Source organism: Vanacampus margaritifer, chromosome 2 (assembly GCF_051991255.1).
Source record: "Vanacampus margaritifer isolate UIUO_Vmar chromosome 2, RoL_Vmar_1.0, whole genome shotgun sequence".
Lineage (NCBI taxonomy): Eukaryota > Metazoa > Chordata > Actinopteri > Syngnathiformes > Syngnathidae > Vanacampus > Vanacampus margaritifer.
The window spans coordinates 27,627,011-27,652,457 of NC_135433.1; the positions used below are offsets into that span (position 1 = coordinate 27,627,011).

Here is a 25,447-nt window from a genome sequence, read left to right on the forward strand (position 1 = left end):
TCATATTAAAATACAACATGTTGGATTTTAATTAGAAAGCAAAACAGGCACATGGTTATTTTGTAATCACAACAAAGAAAGAAAAACACCGTCTTGCTTGACTGCGGAAAAGCCGGTCGATTGGGCAGAACAAAACACACAGTGTTGGGAGCTGCTGCAGGGGACATTTTAGAGTCGATTCTTCTTCCTACTCTTTTACTTGATGGACAATTGATGTGTAAAGTTGACCGCAGGTGTGCATGGAAACTTCCTGATGTGAGCCAGGTCAGCTCGTGAGAGCGGACAGCCGTGGCAAAGAGGAAGTTGCGAGACATTTTGCAGGTGTCACTGTCGTTTGATCCCGTTCATCATCTTCCTCGTCTTCCTCCTCAGAACTCTCCTCAATCTCTGAATGGTGGTTGCCGTTTGTGGTGGCTTTCTTGGCGGCGCTCACCTTCTCGTCATCCTCCTCCTCTTCCTCCTCAACAGGACAATTTGGATCCTCATTGTTTCCGCTATCGTCCTCATCGCGTTTATCATCGCTGCTGCCCTTGCCCCTCTCCTTGTCGATCATAAACACGGGTTCATATCCTAGAGGTGTCGTGTCCATTTCTTCATCTTGGCCCATGCTAGTAGAGAGGATGAGACATTTATATTACATTTCATGTTTTTTTTTTTTATTTCATACTTTCACCGTAAAGTTTACTACTTACAAAAGGAAAACCCAAAACGCTGAGAAACCTTATATGTTTTGAACAACAACAAAAACGGGAGTGGGGTGGCGGTTTACGGAAAAATAAAAACGAAATGTGAAACAATGTTGCAAAAAAATCTGCAAATCTGTGAGTGTCAAAGTGCAAGTTTGATTTTACAGAAATATTTCGATCACTATTAGTATTTGTTCGCCAATCTGAGGCACCTATTTAATTGAATTGTATAGGTTTATAGGTCACATGAATGATTTTGTTTTGAAATAATCTGTCTTGGTCTCACTGTTTTATATCACAAAATCCTGGCATTTGATCAGGGGTGTGTAGACTTTTAATATCCACTTTAGCCAACAGTTTTTCTTCCTTCTAGCCATTTATTTTTCATATGTTAATTATTTTTCATAAACGTTAATTCAAAGTAATTTTACAGCATCATTATTACATGACTACCATAAGACCACTAGCTTAATGCTAGGAAAAAAATCGGAAACGTCATAAACAGCCTAACAAAACTTGCATACCATAAAAGTATATAAATACAAGGAAAACATCCAACAATACTCACAGCCATATTGTCCCCTCTGCTCCGTGGAACTGCCGGGGTTCAGCTTGAGCTTTAGTTTAGTTAGCCGACAATTTCTTTTTTTTTAAGGCGTGTACACCAGAGAGGGCAGCACAGGATGTGCAATATGTGCGCCTTAGGTGTGGAAATGGAAAAAAACCCAGCATTTTTTAATGCATGTAATATATGTAGAGGGGGTGTGGCTTTGATACCAGTGCGCTAAATAGCTTTATGTTTTTTTTGCAAATGTTATGTTAATAATTTGAGTAACTAGAATTATTAGGGTAAAATTACATTTCCTGTATTTTCTACTTGTTTGGCAGTAGCCTTGGCTTGAAGATTTCATGCCTCACCTGGATGGTGCTCCGGCTACTCTCATCTTCTGCCACATGTAGTTCAGGAACATGGACGCCTGCAGCAAACGGCCAATCCTCTGCATGTGTCTCTCTAAGGGTGGCAAACACCAATTAAGAAGGCAACAAAAGTGAAATTGTATCCTGCACCAACTCTATCTTGTGGTTTCAATTTGTTTTGCCAAGCTTCCATCAAACACTGCCTTTGTAGACATCCTAGTTTCATTTTGGCTGCTTACATTATTTTAGTTTGGACACAGACGTGAAAATATTCCACCCAAAAACAAAAACTACCAGGGTCAAAATGATTAGCCCCCTGCATCCTAAAAGTCAATTGAAGGTCATTTTTGCTGGATAACAGCCAGCAGTCGTTTGTTACAGTTTTCAACATTTCTTTAGCGGAATCCCAGCCCATTCTACTTTGGCAAATCTTTCGAGCTCCTCCACATTTGATGGCCTTCTGGCATGGGCATTCTTCTTTAGGCCACACCACATATTTTGAATGGGATTTTGTGCAGGCCACTCAATTACATTCACTTTGGCCTTCTGGAGACGGTTCTTCACCAAGAGAGTCGTATGTTTTGGATCGTTGTCATGTTGGGAGATGAAACCAGGACCCAGACCCAGTTTTACTGCTGACTGCTTAAGGTTTTCTTTCAAAATCTCCACATATTTTTCGATGTTCAGGATTCCTTCCACCTCAACCAAATTTGCAGTTCCAGATGCACTGAAGCATCCCCACAGCATAACACTCCCACCACCGTGTTTCAATGTGGGGACGGTATCCTTTGGGTGATATGCCTCTCCCTTTTTCCCCCCCAAACACAAGAAGTGTCTCTATGGTCAAACCGCTCTAGTTTAGTCTCACCAAACCATGGCACGTGTTTCCAGTGTGCATAATCTTTCTCCAGGTTGTCCTGCGCATACTTAAGTGTGTCTTTCCTTAAAAAAGTGGAGTTTTTCTTGGTCTGCAATCTCGCAGTCCATTCCTGTGCAAAGCTCTGGTGATTGTCTTCTTCCAGACTTTGATTCCTGATGTGGCCAAGTCATTCGCTCGTGTCTTGGCAGTTAATCGCAGGTCTTTAGACATATCTCTCAGTAGTTTTCGAAATCTTTTGTATAATCCAGGGTTTCAGCAACAGGCACACAGTACAGAACGAGCCTGGCAGAGGTGGGAAGCAAAAGTTCTCACTCCAGTTTCTTGACACTTTAAAATGCTTTGATGGCTTTGTTAATCGTTCTCCTGCTTTGTGTGCATCAATAATACATTTTTCTCAAGTCCAAACTGATTTATTTAGTATTTGGCATGGTCATTTCTCAACGGACAGCTCAATGACTTATACTGAGGCTTTTAAAACATTTGTTAAACTTAAGCTTGAGTCAAATCACCTGATTGACCTGATCACCTTTAAGCACATCACATCACTGCACAAAAGTGCTTTGTGCAATGATTGAATTAATGATCATTTCTTAAGGGGGGCTAATAATAATGTCCCATGTGTTGTTGTTTTTTTGATTAATTCTGATTTAGTGTACAAATATAAATAATTTGTGGCTTCTAAACAAAACTAGTATGTCCAGATATGCTGTGTTGAAAATTCCTTGGTCTGTAAAAAAATAAATAAATACTTGGTAAAATCTTGAAGAAACTTCAAATTTCATAGAGGAGCTAATCATTTTGTCCTCAACTGAATACTATTTTACAGCGGGTGAAACCCTAAACTGATATGACAAATATCCCCACTGATTGCTCCAACCTGCTTTGAAAACAATGTAGTCCTTTGTTTCACTACTTGCTCAAGCTCAAATAAAAAAACTATAACAATATCTTTCCATGAGCCATAAAGTCCTCCTTCCTCATATCAGGTAACTTTAAACATCTAACATGACACATTCACATTTTAATTTAAATACAGATACCTTCCACCACATGTCCTTGTTCAAATATGGAGGAAATAAATGATCGGGCTCCAGAACTATGGAATACTCTACCTGTGGAAAATAGAGCGTCTATCTCTAAAGAAATGTTTACATCTCAACGTAAGACTTCCTTATACACTTGCATATGATTAAACCACACCTAGTATGCAACTAGCCTCTTGGCCTGCCTCACGCCTTGACATCTGGATTGAAAGCAGCTTGGTTTAGATGGTTTCTGGTTGCAACGTGATAGTGATGGTATTAAGAGAAGGATACAGTCCTTTATGGACCGATGTCAGAGTTTGGTCCGCATTGCTGGCAGTAAGTCAGATTCGTTTCCAGTGAGGGTTGGACTCCGCCAGGGCTGCCCTTTATCACAGATTCTGTTCATAATTTTTATGGACAGAATTTCTAGGTGCAAACGAAGCGTTGGGGGGGTTCAGTTTGGTGGTTTCAGCATTGCCTCTCTGCTTTTTGCAGATGATGTGGTGCTGTTGACTTCATCAAGCTGTGATCTTCAACTCTCACTGGAGCGGTTCGCAGCAGAGTGTGAAGCGGTTGGGCTGAGGATCATCACTGCCAAATCCTAAACCATGGTCCTCAGTTGGAAGAGGGTGGCGTCCCCTTTCCAGGTCGAGAATGCGATCCTGCGCCAAGTTCAAGTATGTTGGGGTCTTGTTCATGAATGAGGGCAGGATGGAGCGGGAGATTAACAGGCGGACCGGTGCGTCGTCTGCAGTCTGTATCGGTTCATTGTGGTGAAGAAGGAGCTGAGTCAAAAGGCGAAGCTCTCGATTTACCGGTCGATCTACGTTCCTGCCCTCACCTATGGTCACAAGCTGTGGGTTGTGACCGAAAGAACAAGATCTCAGATACAAGCAGCCGAAATGAGTTTCCTCCGCAGGGTGTCCGGGCTCTCCCATAGAGATAGGGTGCGAAGCTCGGTCATCCGGGAGCCGCTACTTTTCCGCGTTGACCGGAGCCAGTTGAGGTGGTTCGGGCATCTGGTTTGGATGCCTCCTGGACACCTCCCTGGAGAGATGTTCTGGGCATGTCCCACCGGCGGAAGGCCCCGGGGACGACCCAGGACACGCTGGAGAGACTATGTCTCTCGGCTGGCCTGGGAACGCACGCCTTGGGATCCCGTTGGAGGAGCTGGTTGAAGTGGCTGGGGAGAGGGAAGTCTGATATTCCCTGCAGAAGCTGCTGCCCCCGCGACTCGACCTCTGATAAGTGGTAGAATGGCTGGATGGATAAAGTCCCAACTAAAGGCCCAGGTACCTAATGCACGACCCGGATCTGGAAATTTGCTCACCAGTGTACGGTATGAGGCCCTCCAGGACAGTGCGGGCGCCCTGGTACTGTAGGAGCTCCTCAGGTGGGAGGTGCGTGAGTAGCACCTTGAGGACTGCCTGGGCATCCAGGCAATTCCTGGCATTTGTGTTCCACACACCACAGTAACGCAGCAGTGACTCTGACAAAGACCACAACAGCAAAAGGGACAATCAATTTGATTCCAAAACTTCGAAACACAACAGAACATTCATGTGTTAAATTGTGCTAGGCTTTGTTAAATGATGATAGATTGTAAGATACAGGGAGTCCTCAAGTTACGGCGCAGATCCGTTCCTACGCTGGCGATTTAACCCAAATTTCGACTTAAGTTGGATTTCCCCGTTAAAGATGATACTTTGGTACAGTCATTTTAAAAAAATATATTTGCGCGACCCGGAAGAGGTCGGAACCAATATTTCGTGTTTACGCACGGACATTTATTGCTGACGGACGGCGGAGCGGAGCTAATTGAAGCTTAAACACGGAAATGTGACGCGCCTGATGGCGAGCCGACCTGCTGATGGACGTCCGTTGCTGGAGGTAACAACAACACAACTTTAAATAACTTTAAAATGCCGTGATTACTGTGGGAAATTCACGAAAAAGAAGGTGTTATGGACGAGGCACGGGCGCCGTAAAGTCGAAACGACGTAGCTCGAGGACTCCCTGTACTACAGTAGTGGGGACTACAGTACACTCTTGTCTGTCACAGTTTTTCTACTTTGTGAAGAAAGCATGCTTTGCCTCTTATTTGGATGAATGCAAACGAAAGTGCAAACCGGCACTAGGTGATAGTTTAAATCAGGGGTCACCGACCTTTTCGAAACCGAGAACTACTTTTTGGCTAATGATTAATGTGAAGGGCTACTAGCTTGATAGTACTTCTGAAATAACAAATATAAATAAATTAAGATTAGTAATTAATGACTTTAATTTATGAGACGATACTGATCACGTTAACAATTTCACACCATAATTTGGAAACATATCAATAGGCAGCACTATTATAATTCTCTGCCAGTGTTGACATTTCAAAATGACCAATTCTACAACATCCCTAGAAAGTCACAATCACTGGTGAGCTATTTTTAGAATATGTCTGTGGGCTACTCATGTGGCCCTTGAGGCCTACCTGTAATCTACGGGCGTTCGTGACCCCTGCTTTAAATACCAGTACCTTAATCAAGGGTACAGGCAAGTTGAATTCAAGACTTTTTTTTAAAATTCCATTTGAAATTAAATATAAGACCAACTTGACAATGTTCTGAATGTCCCATGTTGTCCAAATTTGCTAAATAACCTAAATGATTTGCATCAGCTTTTAAAAGTCCTGACTAAAACCACATAACTGTTTTGTTGGTTCCGCTGTTGACATTGTATGTTACCATGAGTCTTTTTTTTTTTTAAAGAAAGTTAATTTATTTTTCGATTTGAGACCACTTATATTTGAAAAAAAAAAATCCTACTTATGAAGTGTTAACATTTTTAAGACTTTTGACAGATTGATTTAAGACATTTTAATGCCAGTTAAGGCTTTAAGGATCCACGGAAACCCTGTTGATAATTTTACTGTCCATGTTTGCAGTATGTATTTTTAGCCCGTTTAGAACATTTTATTTACTATGTGCTATTAAGTAACCGAAGGTATTATGTAACTGCATGACCGCTGTCTATTTTTTTTTTCAGTTTACTTTGCTTTTTTTTACTCTGCTGTCTACTGGCAAGTTGGCATTGCGTGTGAGAATCTGTTCTCAATTGCATTACATGAATAAACAAAGTCAAAAGTATAAATATGTTTAAAGCCAACGAGAATGTTAAAACTATATGCATTTAAAAATGATATAATCATTCTAAGGCCCCGTCCACACGGACGCCAGTTTCAATGTATCCTCACAAGTTTCTTACCGTTTAAGCCGTTCGTCCACACGATGGCGCGATTTCGGAGCTTGAAACCGATCACTTTTGAAAGCGGGCTCCAGAGTGGAAAGATTTCAAAACGCGCCCCGTACGCGTCCGTCAGGACGCCATATGCAGGATACTCCCCCAGTGATGACGTAATGGTCGCAGCTCGATGACGACGCATTATCGCAGATTGAGGCAATTCTCGCGTGACTGCGCGCGAACCGTATGTCAACAACAATGGCGGATAGCCGTGTCGTAGTCGTTTTGCGCAAAATATATTACTTCTTTATTCCCACATTTAAGAAGCGGTGTTGTACTTGAACCAGCCGCCATTGTCACTTCTCATGTGTTCGTCTTTTTCATGTTGTTTTGATACATGCAAAGCCATGTTTGTTCTGTAGATTGCAATAAAGTTAGGAAAAAAAGTGTTCGTCTTTTTCGCTGATTCTTCTTCTACGCTTTCCGTTAACTTGGCATATACATTACAGCCGTTTAACATCCTCAGCGTCTTCTTTTGGACACACGCAAGTCTTGAAATGCTTCTGTGTGTACGAGATTTGTTTGAGGAACGAAGCCGGCTTTGCTTCCATCTGGACGGGGCCTTAATGTCAGATTTTTACCTAACTCTGCTTTGTCTGGTATCCCCGTAATAAATGGGTTCACTTTAAGATCATGTGTGATTTTGCACTAATCTCCGTTTACCTTTCTGATCCACTCGAAGTTTCAAAACTGTCTTCTCCAGAAGCTCACTACTGTCGTCCGTTTGACGGATTGCTATAAGGAACAGAGGTAACATGTCAATTACATCAATGACAAATCTTTCCGTATTTCTGACAGTCATCTGCCATATTAACATAGACCATAAAGCAGGACATTAAAGTTCTGACACAGAACTATGCAGGAACCTGTAGAGCCAGATTCTTTCCAACGAGGTTGTGACATCATGAATGTAGAAAAAGCAAACACAAATCAAATATAGCCAGAGCATCGCCTCAGATTTGAGATATGACTTTTCGACATGTGAAGTACAAATATAGCCTAAATATTTCTCTCTTTCCCCCTTTCCGCCTGTTTCACTTGGCCAAAGGCCAAAACAAACAACTCAGCTTGTTTCAGTATGACCTCGTGAAGAAACCAGATATGGACAATGAGAGATGACAGACTGATGAGTGAATATGATTAATTGAAAATGTTTTTTTTTTGCCGTTTTTCTAGTGTCAGGACAGAATGATGCAACTTCAGGGTTTTTCCATTGGCAGCGAACAACGCAAAATATTTGGTCACACCTTTTTTGCAGTGGTTAAGCATGATTATGCATGCTGATTAACAGTTGTCTTAATTGGCAAACTCTTCTCCTCGCTTTCACGGGGTCGCCATTTGGATTACAAATGCGTATGCATGGAGCATGTCGACCAATGCATGTGAAGAACGTGTACCGACGTAAACCCTGAAATGTTGTATGAATGGAACCGTGTACAAGTAGAAAGCAGAACAACGCAGAAACCTTGGAAGACTGAAAAGCACGGCAACTTTCAACCTCAATGTATACAAAAAAGTGCCTGCCTAACCTCCTCATGAATCACATTTTAATGGAAAAAATATTTGCCTCAAATAAAAACCAAATCTCAAAATTTATAGAAACATGGTCAACATATATAGAATATTTTAACCTAAATCTGGTTACTTAATTCTGCCTATTAGCGAGAGCCACCACATCGTGATAACTTACATTGCTGTTTCTGTATTTGGCAATTTGTAACTAATGGTTGTGTTTTTATAGTCAGGAACCCAGTTGCTGCCAGCAGGATCGAGCAGACTACATCAAACGACACATTAAGCTGGGGCTGGGTTGGATGGGGGGCGTGGGGGGGAGCGGGGGCTGTGGACCGGTGGGGTGCCTGGCGGGCCTGCCGTGCCCCGTCCTGCTGCGTTGGGTTGGGGGTGCGGGCCGCGTTGGGGTGGGGGGCGCTCCTGGGTTTGCTCTCTGGCCAGGGGTGGTCCCTTGGCGCTGCCGTGGCCTGGGGGGCCCTGAGCTGTTGCGCTTGCTCTGTCCTGGCAGGGGTCGACGGCTCCCCTCTTTGGTGGAGATTTTCATGCATGCCAGATCCACCACACCAACATCTATCGAAACTCAGACACAATCTGCTTCTTCCTCTGGTCGTTGAATCGGTGGAGGCTGATGTCTGTGGATCTCACTCTGCTTCGTCTGTCCTTCCTTCCTTTCCTCAGTCTCTCCTTTGGTCTCATGAGGTCTCCCTAATTTGTTGGAATTGAGATGTTTCTGGGGTTGGTGAAAGACTCTGGTTGGTAACCCGGTGGGTAGTAGGTAATTTCTGGTCGGTGCTGGATTTCACTTTCCTTTCTTTGATCCTTCCTCGGGTCTCCTGACAACCTCACGACTCTAGCTGGATTCTGAAGTATTCGGTTTAGGTGAACGGTATGGGATTTTTAATAGGTTTTAGGTGAACTAATGAATATGCGCACACACACACACACACACATACAAAATAAAAAATTATAAATAAATAAATAAATTTAAAAAAGAGAGCAATTATGATGACATGTCAAATAGGTAAAATTGCCGAATGAAAAAAGAAAAAGAAAAAAAGTGCCTGTGTTAGGGGGGGACCATTTAACATAAGCACTCACTCGAACGCGACTTGAGGAAATTCTTACTTCCGCACAATGAAAAAAGATCGCAGTCTCAAGACCTTCAACCTGATGCATTTCAGTTTTATACAATGAAAACAACTTTAATAGGTTAACTACCTTTAATTACAGACAGCACCGTGTGCGGCTGGTCCAACAAGATGGCGAGGCCAAGTGCTTTCAGGTATTTCTTTTCATGGAGCAGGTTGGACAACTCCTGCTGCCTTCACACAAACAAGGAAGGACACAGAAGAACATTTCAATATGCCAGGTTTTCCAGAAAACAACATTTGCTCATAACAATCCAATGAGCATGACTGATTACTTCCTCCGTCATCATATCTGTGGATTTCTCACCATAAAACAGACAGTTGGGTGGGGGTGGGGGGAATTTGTACAGTTTGCTAGCTAAGAGATAATTCAATAGAGCATCTTACAGGTCTGGTGAAGAGGGAAAACTGGATTTTTATACATTTCTAGATACAAATGATTTCTTAGTACCGGTAACTTTAAAAAATAAATACGAGACAGCCCGCCAACTCTGTTTTAAAGGCGGGCACACATACATGCATGGCCGCCTGCCTACCGATATGTGGAAAACGCCTTAAGTAAGCGACACGCCTCTTTCAGCATGAGTGCGAGAGGGCGCAGAAAGATGGCTTCACGCACTGAAGCGCTCGCTGGACGTCCATTCCGCGTTGAGAAGCATGCAGTGCTAATTAAGCAAGCAGAGTGGAAGCCACGCGACAGCATTGGCATTGCCTACGCATGTTTTCAATAAACACATGAAGAACACACGTGTGGTTTTCAATTTTCAGTTTTAGAAACGTTTTGTAACCAGAGCAAATGTTTTTCGCGGAGAAGCAGAAGAAAAAGCAGCAATCATTGCTGCAGTGGCCTCAAGGTGCGTTCAATGAACAAGCACACTGTAGGAAATCACAGTCAAACGACTGACAGTTTCAGTACCGGTATCGAGGTATTTTATGGAGGTATAGTATCAAAGTCAACATTTTGGTATCGTGACAACACTAATAAAGTCAGATCAACTGTCTAGCCCAGTGGTTCTTAACCTGATTCTAACCTCAATTGAACCCCAGGTGTTTCGCCTTAGAGTCAGCCTTAGGGGTTCAGCAGAGGTCAACACACACACCTGACTCAAAATGACATGCACGCTTGACCATCACTGGATGCAGGTGATCACGCTACATTGCTTGGCCTATCTGCACTGTGTGGTTTCTTATTACTGTAATCTATTCATACTTGTGTCGAGCAAAAAAAGAAAGTGGTCGGAAAAATATGTGCAATGTGAATTCACATGTATGGTGTTCCACAGGGTTCAATTTTGGGGCCTCTGCTGTTTTCTGAATTCATGGTGAAGAGAGCCAGATTGGATTAAACAGCTACTCTCCCTATTCATTTTGTTCACCAGTGAACCCTAAAACTATGTCTTAAATTTGAAAAAATAAACAAAACAAAATAAAATCACATTTTATTTTTTATTGATGAAGAGTTTGGCAAGTGCGCATAGGAAGCTGTTGGGGTTCAGTACTTCCAATAAGTACCACTGGTCTAGACTCAGAGATTCATGTTAAAGTGAGTTCAAGCCAATACCAGAAAAAAATTCTACCTCTGAGGGCTGAGATCGATTACATGTCCGCTTTGTTATAAAAAAAAAAAAAAAAAAAAGTCTTCATCTTACGAAACCTTGACTGTGTGCATGCACGCGTGTGATTGCTTGCCAAGCAGGCATCCTGTCTAGTCACGCTCAACCGGCTAGCCTAACCCGTGAATCAGAAAACAGCAATCTTTGCTGAAAGCAATCTATTTACTCAGATGTCACAACTTCTGGCATTTGCTAAAAAGAGGGAACCAGGTTGTTTGCATTTTTGTGCGACAAAAGGTTGTGTGGCCTGGTGACTTACTTCATGATCTGATCCTCCTGCTTGGCCTGCTCCTCGGCCAGCTCGATTTCAGTCACATCCTGGTAATGGAAACAAGGTGACATTAATTCTGCGTATTGAGAAAGTCTCATGACAAGAGAAGTTACATGGAAAAGTAAAATATTGGTGGACGTCTTCAGTTTTGTGCAGCTTTCTTACTTAACATATCGTCACAAGAAGCCACACTCATTAAATTTTGTTTTCATATTAATGGTGGAGAAGTGTTAGGTGGGGCAAATTTAACGATCTATAAATTGATTCATTGATGCCATACTATAATACAATACTAAGGAATGTGTGTCTTCCTAAAAAATATATTTTTTCATGGTAATCTTTTTCATTAAAGTTTTGACAACTAAACACTAAACACCTTTGAGTAAAATAAAATGATCTGTTCTTCTGTTCATCGATCTCACAGTTCTAAGGTTCAGGGTTCAAATCTGTGAAGTTTGCATGTTCTCAACCGTGCTTGTGTGGGTTTTCTCTGGACACAACAGCTTGCGGCCACTTTGCAAAAAATAAAATAAAATGCTTGAGTGTAAGTAAGTAAAACGGCCCTCCGACGTCGTCAACTGAGGACTCCACATAACATTACATTGTTCAAGCGACCCTTTTCATTTTTAGAAATACAGATACAGTATTTCCTTTGTCCATATGACTCAGTTCAACATTGTTGAGTAAGCAGATGAAATTGGTTAGAATTAGGTGTCTTCAGATCGTAATCCAGACTCAGATGTAATGTAATCTGCCAATGGGAAGGAAATGTAAGCAGACACTGGAGTAGCTTGAAAGTGTGTGAACCACATGACATTAACATATGCAGACGGATGATCTATGTACAGACACGCCTACGCAAACACACCTACGGTGAGACCATCAAATTTGGAAAACTATGTTCCACGCCTTTAGCCTGTTGTGACTTTGGTTCCTGCACCAAATCATAGGGGTTTACCCATTTTTTAAGTATCGGTATGTGCATGTACGGGTGGTAGGAGATGTTTAGTTAATGTAAGGATAGGGACATTTACTACTAATTAAGTACCTAAAAATGCAACAATTAATAAAAAATAAAAAAAATCACTTAGCAAATTAATGGATGACTATTTTGATAATCGATAAATCATTTAGTGACCATGTTTAAAAATAAAAATTGTATATATATAAAAATATTCTCAGATTTCTGTGAACAAATTCCAACATCTGCTTATGGGTATACATTTTTGCCTATTTTCAGAAATGTTATGGACCAAACCACTGAATCATAATCAATTTGTTTATGCATTTTCTACACTGTCAATTTGAAAAAATGCCCTGTTTTTTAATACAGTAATTTCTGGACTATAAGACGCTACTTTTTTTTTTACTTGCATTCAACCCTGCGGCTAATACAAAGGTGCGACTTATCCATCAGATCACAATGGGGTGCACTATAAAGGAAGAGCAACAGCGTTAGGCAGAGCAAAACAAACCAAGTGAGCCCAAATACAGTAATAGACAGAACCAGAGCGAGACAATTTCCCCCTCATTATAGAAAAGAAAGTAGCGGGAACCCGGTGCGGCAACATTAAAACACCCGTGGCTTAAAGTTGGGCGCGGCTTATATGTGTAACAAACTTGAGTATTCCCCAAATTTAGCTAGCGCAACTTATGGTCAGATGCGCCTTACAGTCCAGAAATTACCGTAATAGGGTTGAAATTGAAATGTTTTTTTAATCTCAGTCATCAATTAATTGAGAAAAAAATAGCATATTAATCAGTTATTTAACTAATCATTAGTTGCAACCCTGTAGGTTTTGTGAAATAAAACATTGCTTGCTAGTTTGCCGATTTTAATTCTATCTATTCATCTATCCATCCTGTTAGCAAATTAGCTTGTTAGCTGAGGCTAAAGCTAGTTAGGTAACATTGCGAAGAAAATTAAATATTGCTAACAGGTTGACCAAATTTGATTATAATTATTATTATATGTATTTGTATCTTTCTATCTAAGCATCCATTCATCCCCTCACCATCCAAACGGTGATGTCGGAGTCGGCTGACCCGGTCACCATCTTGTCATCTTTCTTGCTGGCATGGAGCCCCCACACCTTGTCCTGGTGGGCGTCCAGCGTCTTCACACACTCGTTTGTCTTGATGGTCCAAAGCTTCACTAAGCCGTCCGAGCCGCTGTGGAGGGCGCGCCGGTGGAATTGTTACAACTGTGAGCTCAACACAGGATTGCTTCAACTATTTCAACTCAGAAGACAAATTGAGAATTTCCACTTTCTTCTTGAAGTCCAAACTTTTAAAATATCCATCTGTATATCTATCTATAGATCTATATCCATCTATTTCTCTTTCTCCCCCTCTCTCATACACAGTATCTTGTCCTAACATTGACATTCTTTGTGAATCGTCCTTGGAAGGATATTTTTTTGGCCTCATACAGCGTTTCCCAACCAGAGGTATGTGTGCCCCAATCTCAAAACAATAGCCGCATGCCAGATCAAGTGTGTCACTAAAGCTGATGAAAATAAAACCGCTAGAGTGATTTTTGTTCTAACAATGAGTGTAAGAAGGACAAATATAATTTGTTAAGTGTTTTCTTCCTGATGCGAGACTTATTTAAAGGAGTTATATAGGCAAGTTAATGATTTATTTTTTTTAATGCATTTTTTTATTTTCATTTTCATGTTTAATTTGAGTTAAAACAAAGACAATTTGAGAGAATTCAGATTAAGCACATGAAATAAAATGATTCTCATTGAATGTGTTACGTTCTACTTTTGGAGAATCATCAACACGTACGAGTGAGGGGCTACTCAATATGGCAAAAAGGTTCAGGGACACACAGGTTGGGGACCACTAGCCTAATAGAATAATTGATGGTGGTTTTTAACTTACGATCTGATATCTGTGTCAATTGTCAGTGTTTGAGGTTCATCAGCAAAGGTTGAATCGAGGTAAGTGGAATTTGTTTTTGGTTTGTTAAACTTGTTGTGCGCGTGTGTTTTGGTTGACCTTGACGCATTGTGACACACTGGGCAACGGCGTCGGATTTACCTGCTGAGCAGCTGAGTGCCTCGGCTCACAAAGATGACCTTCAACACGGACGCGTCGTGCCCCTCGAACGTCTAATTAAAACAACAAACTGTTTTACTTTCCAACCCAAAACAATCCGTTCGGACTTCACACTACTCTCATTATTGTTCTAGTGCGGGTGTCCTGTGGCGCACCTTAAGACAGCTGAAGTCCTGCAGACTCCACAGTTTAGCGGTGCCGTCAGCTGAGGAGGTGGCCAGCACCTGGTCGACGGGCGAGAAGCACACGGACCAGATGCCGCGCCGGTGGCCCCGAAACGCCCCCAGCAGGTCGATGGTGGCCTCCCCCGCCAGTGACCACAGCTTGGCCGTGCGATCCTGCGAGCCGGAAGCCAGCAGCTTGTCGTTGGGGGAAACGGCCACGCTGTTGATATCCTGGAGCGAGACGGCCATGAACACAATTTTGGAGGATTGCCATTTTCAATCATCTTATGAGGAAGTCAAATATTGAAGTAAGTGTTGCTTTCCTTTTGCTAGATAGTTAGCTGTGCGGTTAAGACGCCGACTCCCATCACTCAATTCAGCTTTATATTTATAAGACACTTTAAAACAACCACCGCTGTTTTCGTAAGATGGAAATGGAATGAAAACAGCAGAGGCCCCAGAATTGAACCCTGTGGAACACCATACATTCCGTTATTCATGTAAATTCATATTGCACAAAGTTAGTGTGGAGGGATTAAAACAATCACACGATGTACCATCACAACAGCCAAGTCGACTACTGAGCACAGCAAATTCCCTGCAGCGCAAATAGGCCAAGCAATGAAGCGTGATCATAATGTCCATAATAATCGATTAGTCCAGTGGTTCTTAACCTGGGTTTAATCTAGTGCTGTCACAATCTAATATTTTTAGAAACGATTAATCTATCGACTATTCAATCAATTAATCGGATTTATTTCAATTTTGCATTAAAGTGTATTACAAAAGCATTTTCCCTGATTACTCTTTATTAACCAGTGATTGGTGTTTATTTTGTACTCCGTATTCATTTAGTGATTAAAAAAAATAGGGAGTGTTGATATACTATGTTACCGGTTCGGTCATAGGTTGTTGTTTTTTTTTTAATAGAAACAGATGTCTACAAATGTCTCATTTTGATTATACACAGAAGATAATCAGTAGTTTTTCATGAAGAAGTTCAGTGAACTCCTTCTTATGGCAAAACACAACAAAATGGCAAAATACAGGCTGGGGTGGTGGTTGATGACAAAATCACCACCACACATTAACAGAAGGCCAGAGGTGTTGATTGAGAAGGATTTCATGTGTATACATCCAGTGTTTATGAAGTGTTTGAAAACCTTTAAATTAAAAAACTGCACAGAACGATTACCCGATTATTAACATAACTGTCGATTAATTTGATAATCGATTACAATTAACCTTGACAGCTCTAGTTGGATCGATCCCCAGGTGTGCGTGCGGTGAGTTAGTCTGAGGAATTCAGCAGAGGCCAAGCTACACTAACCTGGTTATTTTAGCCAGATTGCTAATTAGGATTCACTCAAGGGAGTTCTCCACAATATCAACCTGGGACTGCTCCACTGTGATTTGCTCGGAAAAGCAACATTTTTGACTGTGTAAAGCATTCCCCCCCCCCCCAATATACAGTAAATAAGTCATTTAAAAAGACATACTGCTCCATCTTCTGATCAGATCAGTGACTGGATCCTGACCTTGTAAAGCCTAATTGTAATCCCTTCATATTATGATGAGCAAAAAAAAAAAAGTGGTTGGCCCAAAATGTGCAATATGAATTCCCACATGCATAATGGAATGTATGGTGTTCCGCAGCCTGGGTTCAATTCTGGGGCCTGTGCTGTTTACATTGTATCTGGTGCCTCTGAGTTCCATTTTTTTTTTTAAGAGCGGTGGTTGTCTTAAAGTGCTGTATATACTTGTAGAGTTGAGTTGAATGATGATCAGCGTCCTAACTGTATGATTTGTAATACCAAGTTGAGTAATTTTAGTCCGTCGCAACTAGCTATTTAGCAAAAATAAAAGGAACACTTCCTTAAGCTGCATGGAGATGGGGAATACAAGAAGAAAACGCTTTTTGAATTTGAGGTGGAGAGAGATTCAATACAAAAAGGCTACTCTCCCTCTTCATTTCATACACCAGTTAATCAGTTACCTTTGTCTTGCATTTGAAAACAAAAATCTTTTCAAATTAGAAAAAAAAAAAAGTTTGGTGAATACGCATAGGAAACTGGTGACATACAGTACCTCCAGCAAGGTTAAGAACCACTGGTCTATATGATGCACTTTTCAAGTCATGATGTTGTACAACAGCTAAATATAGTCATCATTCAATTGTTCGACCTGTTACATTCTTTTCTGGTCTCCCCTGCAATACTGACTGTAGACGTCTGAAAAGGAATGAACTTGGCAAGGTCACCAAACAAGATTCCGTGTCATGAAGGTGTTTTCAAAAATCAAACAACACCCACCCACCCACACAGCCTCCAGAAACAGGAGAATGGTACACCAGAATTTCAAAGAAATTTAATATCAACTTCCTCTTGAGAGAGTGTGTGTGTGTGAGTGTGTGTGTGTGTGTGGGTGTGTGTGGTGGGGGGGGGGATAAAAGCTAAGCCAGAGGAGACAAATGACGCCGCTCTGTTGAGTGTCAAGAATAGTATTCTCACTTCTGACTCATTCTTGTAGCATTTCAAATATTAATCCAGTGAGAATGCAACGCCCTTTTTTCCACGCATTCTCACTGTGGCTGATGATGAAACGTCAGCAGGTGGGCATTTCAATACAATGTCTGATAAAATTTGGCCAGAACAAATAGATTTCCTATTAGACGTATAGTACTGGTAATGCCGCAATTATTTATTTTCTACCTCCAAATGATTTTACAGTTGGCATATTTCATATTAGCTATTGTGCTTTCATTTTAAAGAGAAATCCACTGTTGTGAGCAGGTTTGACTTGGGATTGCTAGCTTAGCTTTAAACAAACTCCTAAATTACTCTTCTGTCTAAACACCCTTGTTCAAATGCCAGATTTTTAGCAGTACACTTACTGCACCACAAAGAAAATAGCACACACTACTTTAGTGCTGTCACTATCGAATATTTTTAGAATCAATTCATCGATTATTCAATTGATTCATCGACTAATCTGATTCATTTTAAATTTAAATTAAAGTTACTAGAAAAGCATTATTTTTTCCTGATTACTGTTTATTAACCAGTGATTGGTGTTTATTTCATACTTCGTACCCGTATAGTGATTAGAAAAAGGGGGATTAATGTTCTACTTTGTTACCGATTTGGTCATTGTTTTCCAAAGTCAAAAAGTCTTCTTTTGATTAAAAACAGAAGATAATCATTCTTCTTTCGTGAAGGACTACACAATTAAGTGAACAATTACTATAGTGTTGATATGCTGAAATCAGAGGATTGGGACTATTTTAAATAAAAAATGGCTCCGAACGATTACTCGATTATTAAAAATGATGCTGATTCTAACTCAATGTGGTCCGTGCATCAATATAACCACGCGCCCAACAATTAAATAAATAATCTGATTATAATTGAGCCTTTGTTTGTTGTCTCCTTTCTCTTCTTGTTGAGCGTTGCCAGCATACCTTATCGTGTGCCTTCTCTGCGGCACGGGCAGCCAGCTGATGCATGTCTGTGCCGGCGGCAGAGAAGTCTGCAGGGAGATCCCACACCTTTACTGTACAGTCCTGACTGCCGGATACCAAGAAGGATGTTTTCAACCTGCACACACACAAACACGCATTGATTTCTGAAAGATTTAAAACATGTCGTTTTGGAATCTGTGAGATTTTTTCCCCCTCTCAAAATTGCAATTGTAATTCAATTTGCAATTATTTTTTTTTCAAGGTCCTTTTCAAATGTTTTTTCAACAAATCGGCAATTCATTTGACATTTTTACAACAAACAATATCAGATCTATTATGCATTACAGGGTACTAAGAAAAAAAGTCAACTGAAGCCTAAATTATGAAAGACAGTTTATCTACGACAAATTTTTCCCCAGTTGTTTTTTTGTTTTTCTTGTTGAGTTTTTCCTTGCCCTTAAGATCAGGGGATGTCGTTAATATTTGTCAACTGTGGGTGTGTGAATGTCTTTGAGACTCTTGTGTGATTAAGGGCACATTCGCTGAAACCCTTCTTTAATCAAAAATGAACCCCAACCCCCACAAAATGAACAGGGAGCAGCTCTCTTCATTTTGAAATGAAAAAATTTGGGGGTGGGGGGGGCATTGTGTTATGGTATTCCCCATTTCCAGCAGTTTAAGGAAGGGAGATTAGGCCTCTAAATGATTAGATAGGTGACTTGAGCTAGGCCGTTGGGTCGCTGTGACCCGTGACATTCCCATCTATCTGCACTGTAACGCACTTATCCAGTTGAAACCAGATAAGACCTTAACTCTTTGACTGCCAAAAACGTTAAATAACGTTTAGTAAAATCCGATGGAGGAGTGCCAAAGACGTTAAAAGACGTTTGTTTCAAAACAGAGGTGAAACTAACTATTTTCTATTGTTGATTACTGAAAAACGGAATAAGGTAGAAACAAACTTTTTTTTTCTGATGAAAGATGAGAGTCCAATCTTTCATTTGGTAGTATGTGTGTTTCCATAGTCCAAACACATCATTTTCTATGGACCTTGAAAGATCAGTCAAAATGATTAAAATCGGCTGGCACTGGCGACAACCCGTTTCTGAAAACGTCTGGCAGTCAAAGAGATAAGGTCACACATTTTCACATGGGCTAGGTGGGCGGGCATCCAAGAGCTGGCTCCATTTTGAATAGATTAGACCTTCATCCGCATTGAGCAGAAAAGGCTCCATAGCTACAGTGCAGCTCAAACGTTTGTGAACCTCTTGAGCAATTTGGATTTTCCAATTGTTTCAACCTGATATTGTTATTCAATCTGAACCATTACATTTTATATGAAATTTCAATGCATTGTTCTTTTTTCCCCTTTTTTTCTCAATTGTGTAGTCAAAACTTAATTACTTAATAATAAAACTTAATAAAGATTCATGTTCTGGATGTGCCCAGTCAAAATCCTGACTTAAATGCTTTCAAAATACTGTGGCGGGACCTGAAGCGGGAGGTTTACGCTAGACGCCCATCCAACCTCTCTCAACTGGCTGCATTTTGCAAGGAAGAGTGGCAAAAATTACCCCAAATTAGATGAAAGAAAGACTGATAAGTCACTAAAGAAAGTGTGATGGCACCCAGGGGCAGCAGATACAATGAAATAAAGAAGCAGAGGCCCCAGAATTGAACCCTGTGGAACACCATACGTTCCGTTATACTGTACATGTGAATTCATATTGCACATATTCATCGGACCACTTTCTTTTTTTCCCCTCGACATAGTATGAAGGGATAAATAACGCTAATAAAAGAAATCACATGACCTGCAGCCAATGATGGCCAAGTGAGGCGTATCATCAATCCAACCCAGGTTAAGAACCACTGCCATAAGTGATGTTAAAAATAAGAATAAAAAACAATATATATCATTTTGCCCCCGGGCCGCGGGTTTCATACGCCTGCTTTATACCGATCACATTTAAAAGACAAATGCTGAATTTATCCATCAGGCATAATATTTTAGAACACAACATGTAATGGGGCTGTTACCTGGAACAGCAAATGGAACCCACAGCGTTAGTGTGGCTGGAGCCGTAGGCCACGCAGCGGACATGGCCGCTGTCAGAGTCCATAAGCCACACACGCACTGATCTGTCCTGCGGAATGGAGACACCACACAACAGTGACTTCTTACTACCGAGGACATGACTTGCTGGAAACGTGCCATCGTGCCAGGCACAGGCGCGTGCTCACCTTTGCGCAACTTGCAAAGACAAAGCCTTTTTTGAACACGTCCAACGACAGGACCGTATCTGTAATGGAGGAAAGGTGACAGAGAAGGAGAACATTCCTTCAACATGCTCATTCACTAATCAATCATCACAGCATTGTCTTCACTCATTCTTACGAGCGAGATTACATAAATGAGCAAGCACGCCCCCTTTTTTTTAATAGGGAAAACACCCTGGGGTTCCAGCCCACGTAAGTGGCATCTTTAGAGGTCCCTATGAAAACCAAGTGGCATATTCTCGCCCTCAGGAGATATTCCTTGTTGCATCACGTTTCGACTACAGAACTATCCTTACGATTACATAAGACGAACAGGAAATGGATACTCAATTTGCACTTCAATGTTCATGTGACTAAAAGTTTAAGATATTGGAGTTGAATTCATTTCGGACCATACTCACAACTCATAAGTAAGAAGCGATTGAGAAGAGCAACCATTTATTTCAAAGCCACTGCTCGATAATGTGGCTTCTAAGATATACAGTACTGTACGCACAGCCAATAAACAAACTCATGGCTGTTAAACTTTCCTTGTTCCGTAGAGCCGTATGGTACGGCTGTTTAAGTAAAAAATAAATACATTTAAAAATCGCCCTTGCGACAACTCTCTCCTTCGATTCCTCTGGGCCATGTTTAGTTGGTGCACACCATGTCACCAAACAGCACTGTGACTACTATATGACTGTTGTGAATTTAAAAAAAAGAAGTTTTAATGGAATTGTGATTGTCTGTTCTTTTTTAAGTAATATACAGGTACGATGTTTTTAATACTCTTTTGACAATGGTTGTAATACACGATTTGGCCTGTAGGGGGCCCAATAAGCTCTGTTGTACAGAGAGCAGCAAGTGTTGCTAGCACGAAGCTAATGCTAGCACTTGTTGTCCTTTAAAAACAAAAAGCCAACTGACTAATTACATGTTCCAATGGTCAAATTATTTTCAGTCTTCTCCTCGGGATACCATCATTTTTGTCCAGGCATGTTTCATGAGTTTGTTTTTTCAATAACTCTGTTCAATCACAATTGCAAAAGGAATGCCTGATTTTAATTGGTTAATTTTCATTATTTGTGTGTTATTACTTTTAGCAGGTTCAATCTATTTCTGTGAACACAGTGGGTTTTTCTTCCATTAACAGATGGGTACCAACAATTTTGCCCAAGTGTATGAAATTCCCCGTCAAAGACAAAAACGAAGGACATTTTTGCTATGATTAATTTCATTTTTTGTTGGTTATGTAAAATTAAAGTTTAAGTTACCTACCTCATATTTTTATTTGATTTCATTTTTTTTTTTTTATTCTAACCTTGGGGCGGAATTGTCTTACTAGTCAGGACAAAAGTGCAAGTTAAGGCAAAAAAAATCTTTACATGAATAATATATTCTATGCAGATCTAAACACGGTATTTCTGATTAATACTGTGTTTGTGAAATACGAATTAAGCTAAAAAGGCATCTTTTTTTTTTTAATCCACCACAGGGGGCAACCATTTTGCCACTTGCTGTCGACTAAAAATACCATCACAGTTGCTCAGGCCTCAAGTAACGAGCAATGACAGCTCAGCTTGTGAACGTCACATGGCCAAACTCAAAGTAGGTGAGCTGTGAAGCTAGACATCAAGGTTATTGAATAAATCCTAGTGCCATTTTATTTATTTATTTTTTATTCTGATGCGTACAATTATAATGCATGTACCTAAATGTACGGTTCAGTACAGTAGTTCGTGTTTACTGCATCTCAATGTACACGCACACACTGCCACCTGCTGGCAACTCACCTGAGTGCCCGTAGAGGATCTGGCAGGTGTTGGTTAGCAGCTCAAACACTTTGAGCTGGCAGCTGTTGGTCGCCACCACAATGTGGCTATCGTTTTGACCCAGAAATTTCACGTCCAGCACCTCGTCACTGTAACCCACAAACTGTAGGAAAGAACTCATGTCAGCGAAGTGGATGTCTTGGTGTTTATGACTTGTGTTACCAAATACAGTTATGCAAAAGGTGTCAGTTGGTGATAGTGGCAATGACTTGTACTTTTAAGATTGTTTAAGTCCATACAATCTCTAAACAAGCAAAGAATAAATTCACCAACATTGATATATTCACCAAGAATACATTTGAACAGAATGGTACACCTCAGCTACCGTTCTAATTTTGGGTGCAGTGGATAAATCTCCACAGCCAGCCTTGTTAAATAGCCAGGTTAAATGATTTATTAAAAAAAAAAAAAAAAAACATTCTACCATTAATGAGGTCGTCAGCAAAGACCTTGCACCAATTAAAATGATTAACTCCAAATAAAGTTCAAATGTTCTAATAGGCTTTTCCTGATATTTGTTTGCTTTCTTGGAGTATTTTCTGGTATTTTTTTTGTAGTTTCTGGTATTTTGAAACGCACATAATTCCCTCCACCTTGTTTAAGGCCCAGTTTGGCTGAAGAAAGACAGGTCATCAAACGCACGATGCTGCCACCACGCTAAAATGCAGGTATGATATGGTGATCAACTAAAATTTCACTCTTGGTAGTACTATCAGTCTACAACAAACAAAAAAAAAAACTTAAAAAAGGGGGAAATGTGTTAACAAAAACCTGGCATATGAATAGGGAATAATTATTGCATGGGCCAATATCACTATTTATGGATATTTTTTCGATATATATTCCCCAGTCCTAATAGGGATGTGCAGACTTTTTATATCTGCTGTATGATATCATTTAAAATCACTGGGGGTCTTATTTTAACAACCGTTTCAAGAAATGAGTTAGGGTAGTGCGACTAGTACACCACAAACAACAAACTTGTTCGAAAGCAAACACTCACTCCCTGGACCTATTAAATTAATATCTTCAACATTATAGTCTTAAAGGCTGAATTTGTTCACCATTTGTGTGTTTTTGCTCTAATATAGATCCTGACATTGACGTCACGCATCCCAAAATGTGCAACCATTTAGGTAGAATAGAAAACGCATCTGCCACTTTGAGTAAACGGCAAACGCCACACTTTAACAATAATTGACAGCTGTTGTGGACCAGTTGCCACAACGAGAAGAGGCAAAAAAAAAAAGATCCAGCCTACCAAAAGAGTAACCAAAGCGTAGCCAATGTTGCACTTTGTACATGGTGGCTAAATCAGCAGATGCAAACTGGTACCACACAAAATGTGGGGGGAATAATCTGTTTCGTTCATTTGTGCTGCTCCAGCATTACACAGCTGAATTTAATAACTGACCAACACCATAAAGTAGACTTTTTACGGTATAAATGACGGCGGCCGCGGCCGATTTAGCAGCTGCTAAGTTGCTAACGTACATAAATAACACTGCCAAGACGTGTGTGAAACTGCCAACTTCGATGGCAATTTGACCACCCGTAAAAGGGAAATAAATCCGGATTGTACAAACTTGTAAATTCTTTGTACGATCAGATTTGGAAGCACTCACCAGCAACAGAATTCCCCGTTAGCAGCGCCGCCAAGTTGAAAAAACAACAACCTCCTGACACTTCATCGGCAATCCAACATGTCCACCTCGCACATGTATATCATGTCCTTTTTTATCAAAGTGACTGTCAATGTTCTTGGGCGGAAAGTTGACAAACGCTAGTTTTTGCCTTCCACGCCATTGTAGCCCATTAACGCTGCGCCAATAATTTCCTGCCGCAGGGGGGCGTGTTCAGAGAAAGTCACGTGACGTCAGGATCTCTATTGATGAACTTGAGTAACCAGATGCATGTCATGTATGGCTCACCTGTTGCAGTGTGCTGAGATCAGGCAGCTGGTAGAGCACAATATTGTGCTCCGCAGTTACCGTGGCCAGCCTGGCGGAGGCGGGCAGGTGAAACAAGCATGTTAGACTGCGGGGGTTGTCATCTGACTCCTTGTCATCCTCTGAGGAAGGGCCGAGGGTGGACGGGAGGGCCTGGTTGTAGACACAGCGGGCCGTGCTTGCCTCCCATACTCTGAGCAGTCCTGCATGGGAGAGTTGCAGAGTTTTGATGTAACGGTAGGAAAACATTTTTAGGACATTTGGGACCGGGTTGAAGCTGCACCTTTGCTGCCAGCTGTGATGAAATGCAAGTCTCTGTTCTGGACCCCTATTTGAGAGAGGTCTTTTTTCACAGGCAGAATCACAACTCCCTCCACAGCCTGCACGCAAAGGTAACACACATTGAAGTCATGAAGCTGCAGTATAAGATGTCATTTTGAGATCAACCAAGACATAATGTAGGGCTGGGCCATCTATGGAGAATTATTATTTTTTTTCCTAACATACAAATAACTGCTGCAGTCTTACCTCATAGACGGGTACAGTTCTCTTAGCTGTTCGGCTCTTTAGATCCCACACTGTGCAGATCTTATCTCTACCTGAACTACATAAAATAAAATGCGGACAACACAAAAACTTGAGTGACATTACAAAACAAGGCAGGAAATAGATGGCATTTCAATCAAAAGTTAAAGAGGTCCATTTCAAGAAAATGTCTTCAAGCTCAGGTCGGGAGCATCCTAATGTAGAGCAAGCATTATAAGCAGACCTAAATAATTATTTTAAATCCAGTTCTTTAATAATTGAATTTCACAACCAACTGGAAAATCTAGTAATAAATAAAAACATTTGTGGGTTGCTGTATTCTTACTTGATAAAATAAATTTCCATAAATACTCAACTTTAACGAACTTGGACAAATACTAACCTCGACAGCTTTAATCTAATTTTCTTACTTTAAAAAAACAACTGTTTACCCTGAAGCTGCTTTGAATAAACAATTTTACTAGCCGAGTCATGCCGTGGAAGAACTGGCAATGCATGTGAGTGAGTGGGGTGTGAATTTCTACACATTCAACATTTGTACCTGACCATGGTGTCACCGTCAGGACCGAAGCTGAGGGAAGTGACGGCGCTGTAGTGGCTCTGAAGCACGCACACACACTGGCTGGTGTGCAGATCCCAAAGTCGGATGCCGCAGTCCAGAGAGGATGAAAAGAGCTGCAGACGGTCAATATCTGGATGGAACTCGACCAGGCTGCACACATATGATTGATGTTGATGAGTCAAAGCCTTATTGGCTGGATTTTGTGTGACATTCATTTATGGAAAGGTCAGTAAAACAGTTACTAAAACAGTATTTCACACTC

The 25,447-nt window shown here is 40.9% G+C and overlaps 1 protein-coding gene across 1 annotated transcript in view; it reads right to left on the reverse strand.

The window, feature by feature from the left end:
* The window catches only part of tbl3 (transducin beta like 3), a 26,974-nt gene continuing 1,527 nt past the window's right edge, over nt 1–25,447 (reverse strand). The window contains exons 7-23 of the mRNA XM_077559151.1: nt 25,165–25,335; nt 24,606–24,681; nt 24,361–24,457; nt 24,060–24,280; nt 22,090–22,231; nt 20,279–20,337; nt 20,075–20,181; nt 18,035–18,170; nt 14,566–14,805; nt 14,393–14,463; nt 13,360–13,516; nt 11,333–11,391; nt 9,531–9,634; nt 7,464–7,535; nt 4,840–4,998; nt 1,605–1,698; nt 1–608 (exon numbers count right to left, since the gene is read on the reverse strand). Coding sequence (XP_077415277.1) covers nt 266–608; nt 1,605–1,698; nt 4,840–4,998; nt 7,464–7,535; nt 9,531–9,634; nt 11,333–11,391; nt 13,360–13,516; nt 14,393–14,463; nt 14,566–14,805; nt 18,035–18,170; nt 20,075–20,181; nt 20,279–20,337; nt 22,090–22,231; nt 24,060–24,280; nt 24,361–24,457; nt 24,606–24,681; nt 25,165–25,335 — 2,308 coding nt within the window. The 3' untranslated portion in view covers nt 1–265. The remainder of the gene's footprint in view (nt 609–1,604; nt 1,699–4,839; nt 4,999–7,463; nt 7,536–9,530; nt 9,635–11,332; nt 11,392–13,359; nt 13,517–14,392; nt 14,464–14,565; nt 14,806–18,034; nt 18,171–20,074; nt 20,182–20,278; nt 20,338–22,089; nt 22,232–24,059; nt 24,281–24,360; nt 24,458–24,605; nt 24,682–25,164; nt 25,336–25,447) is intronic.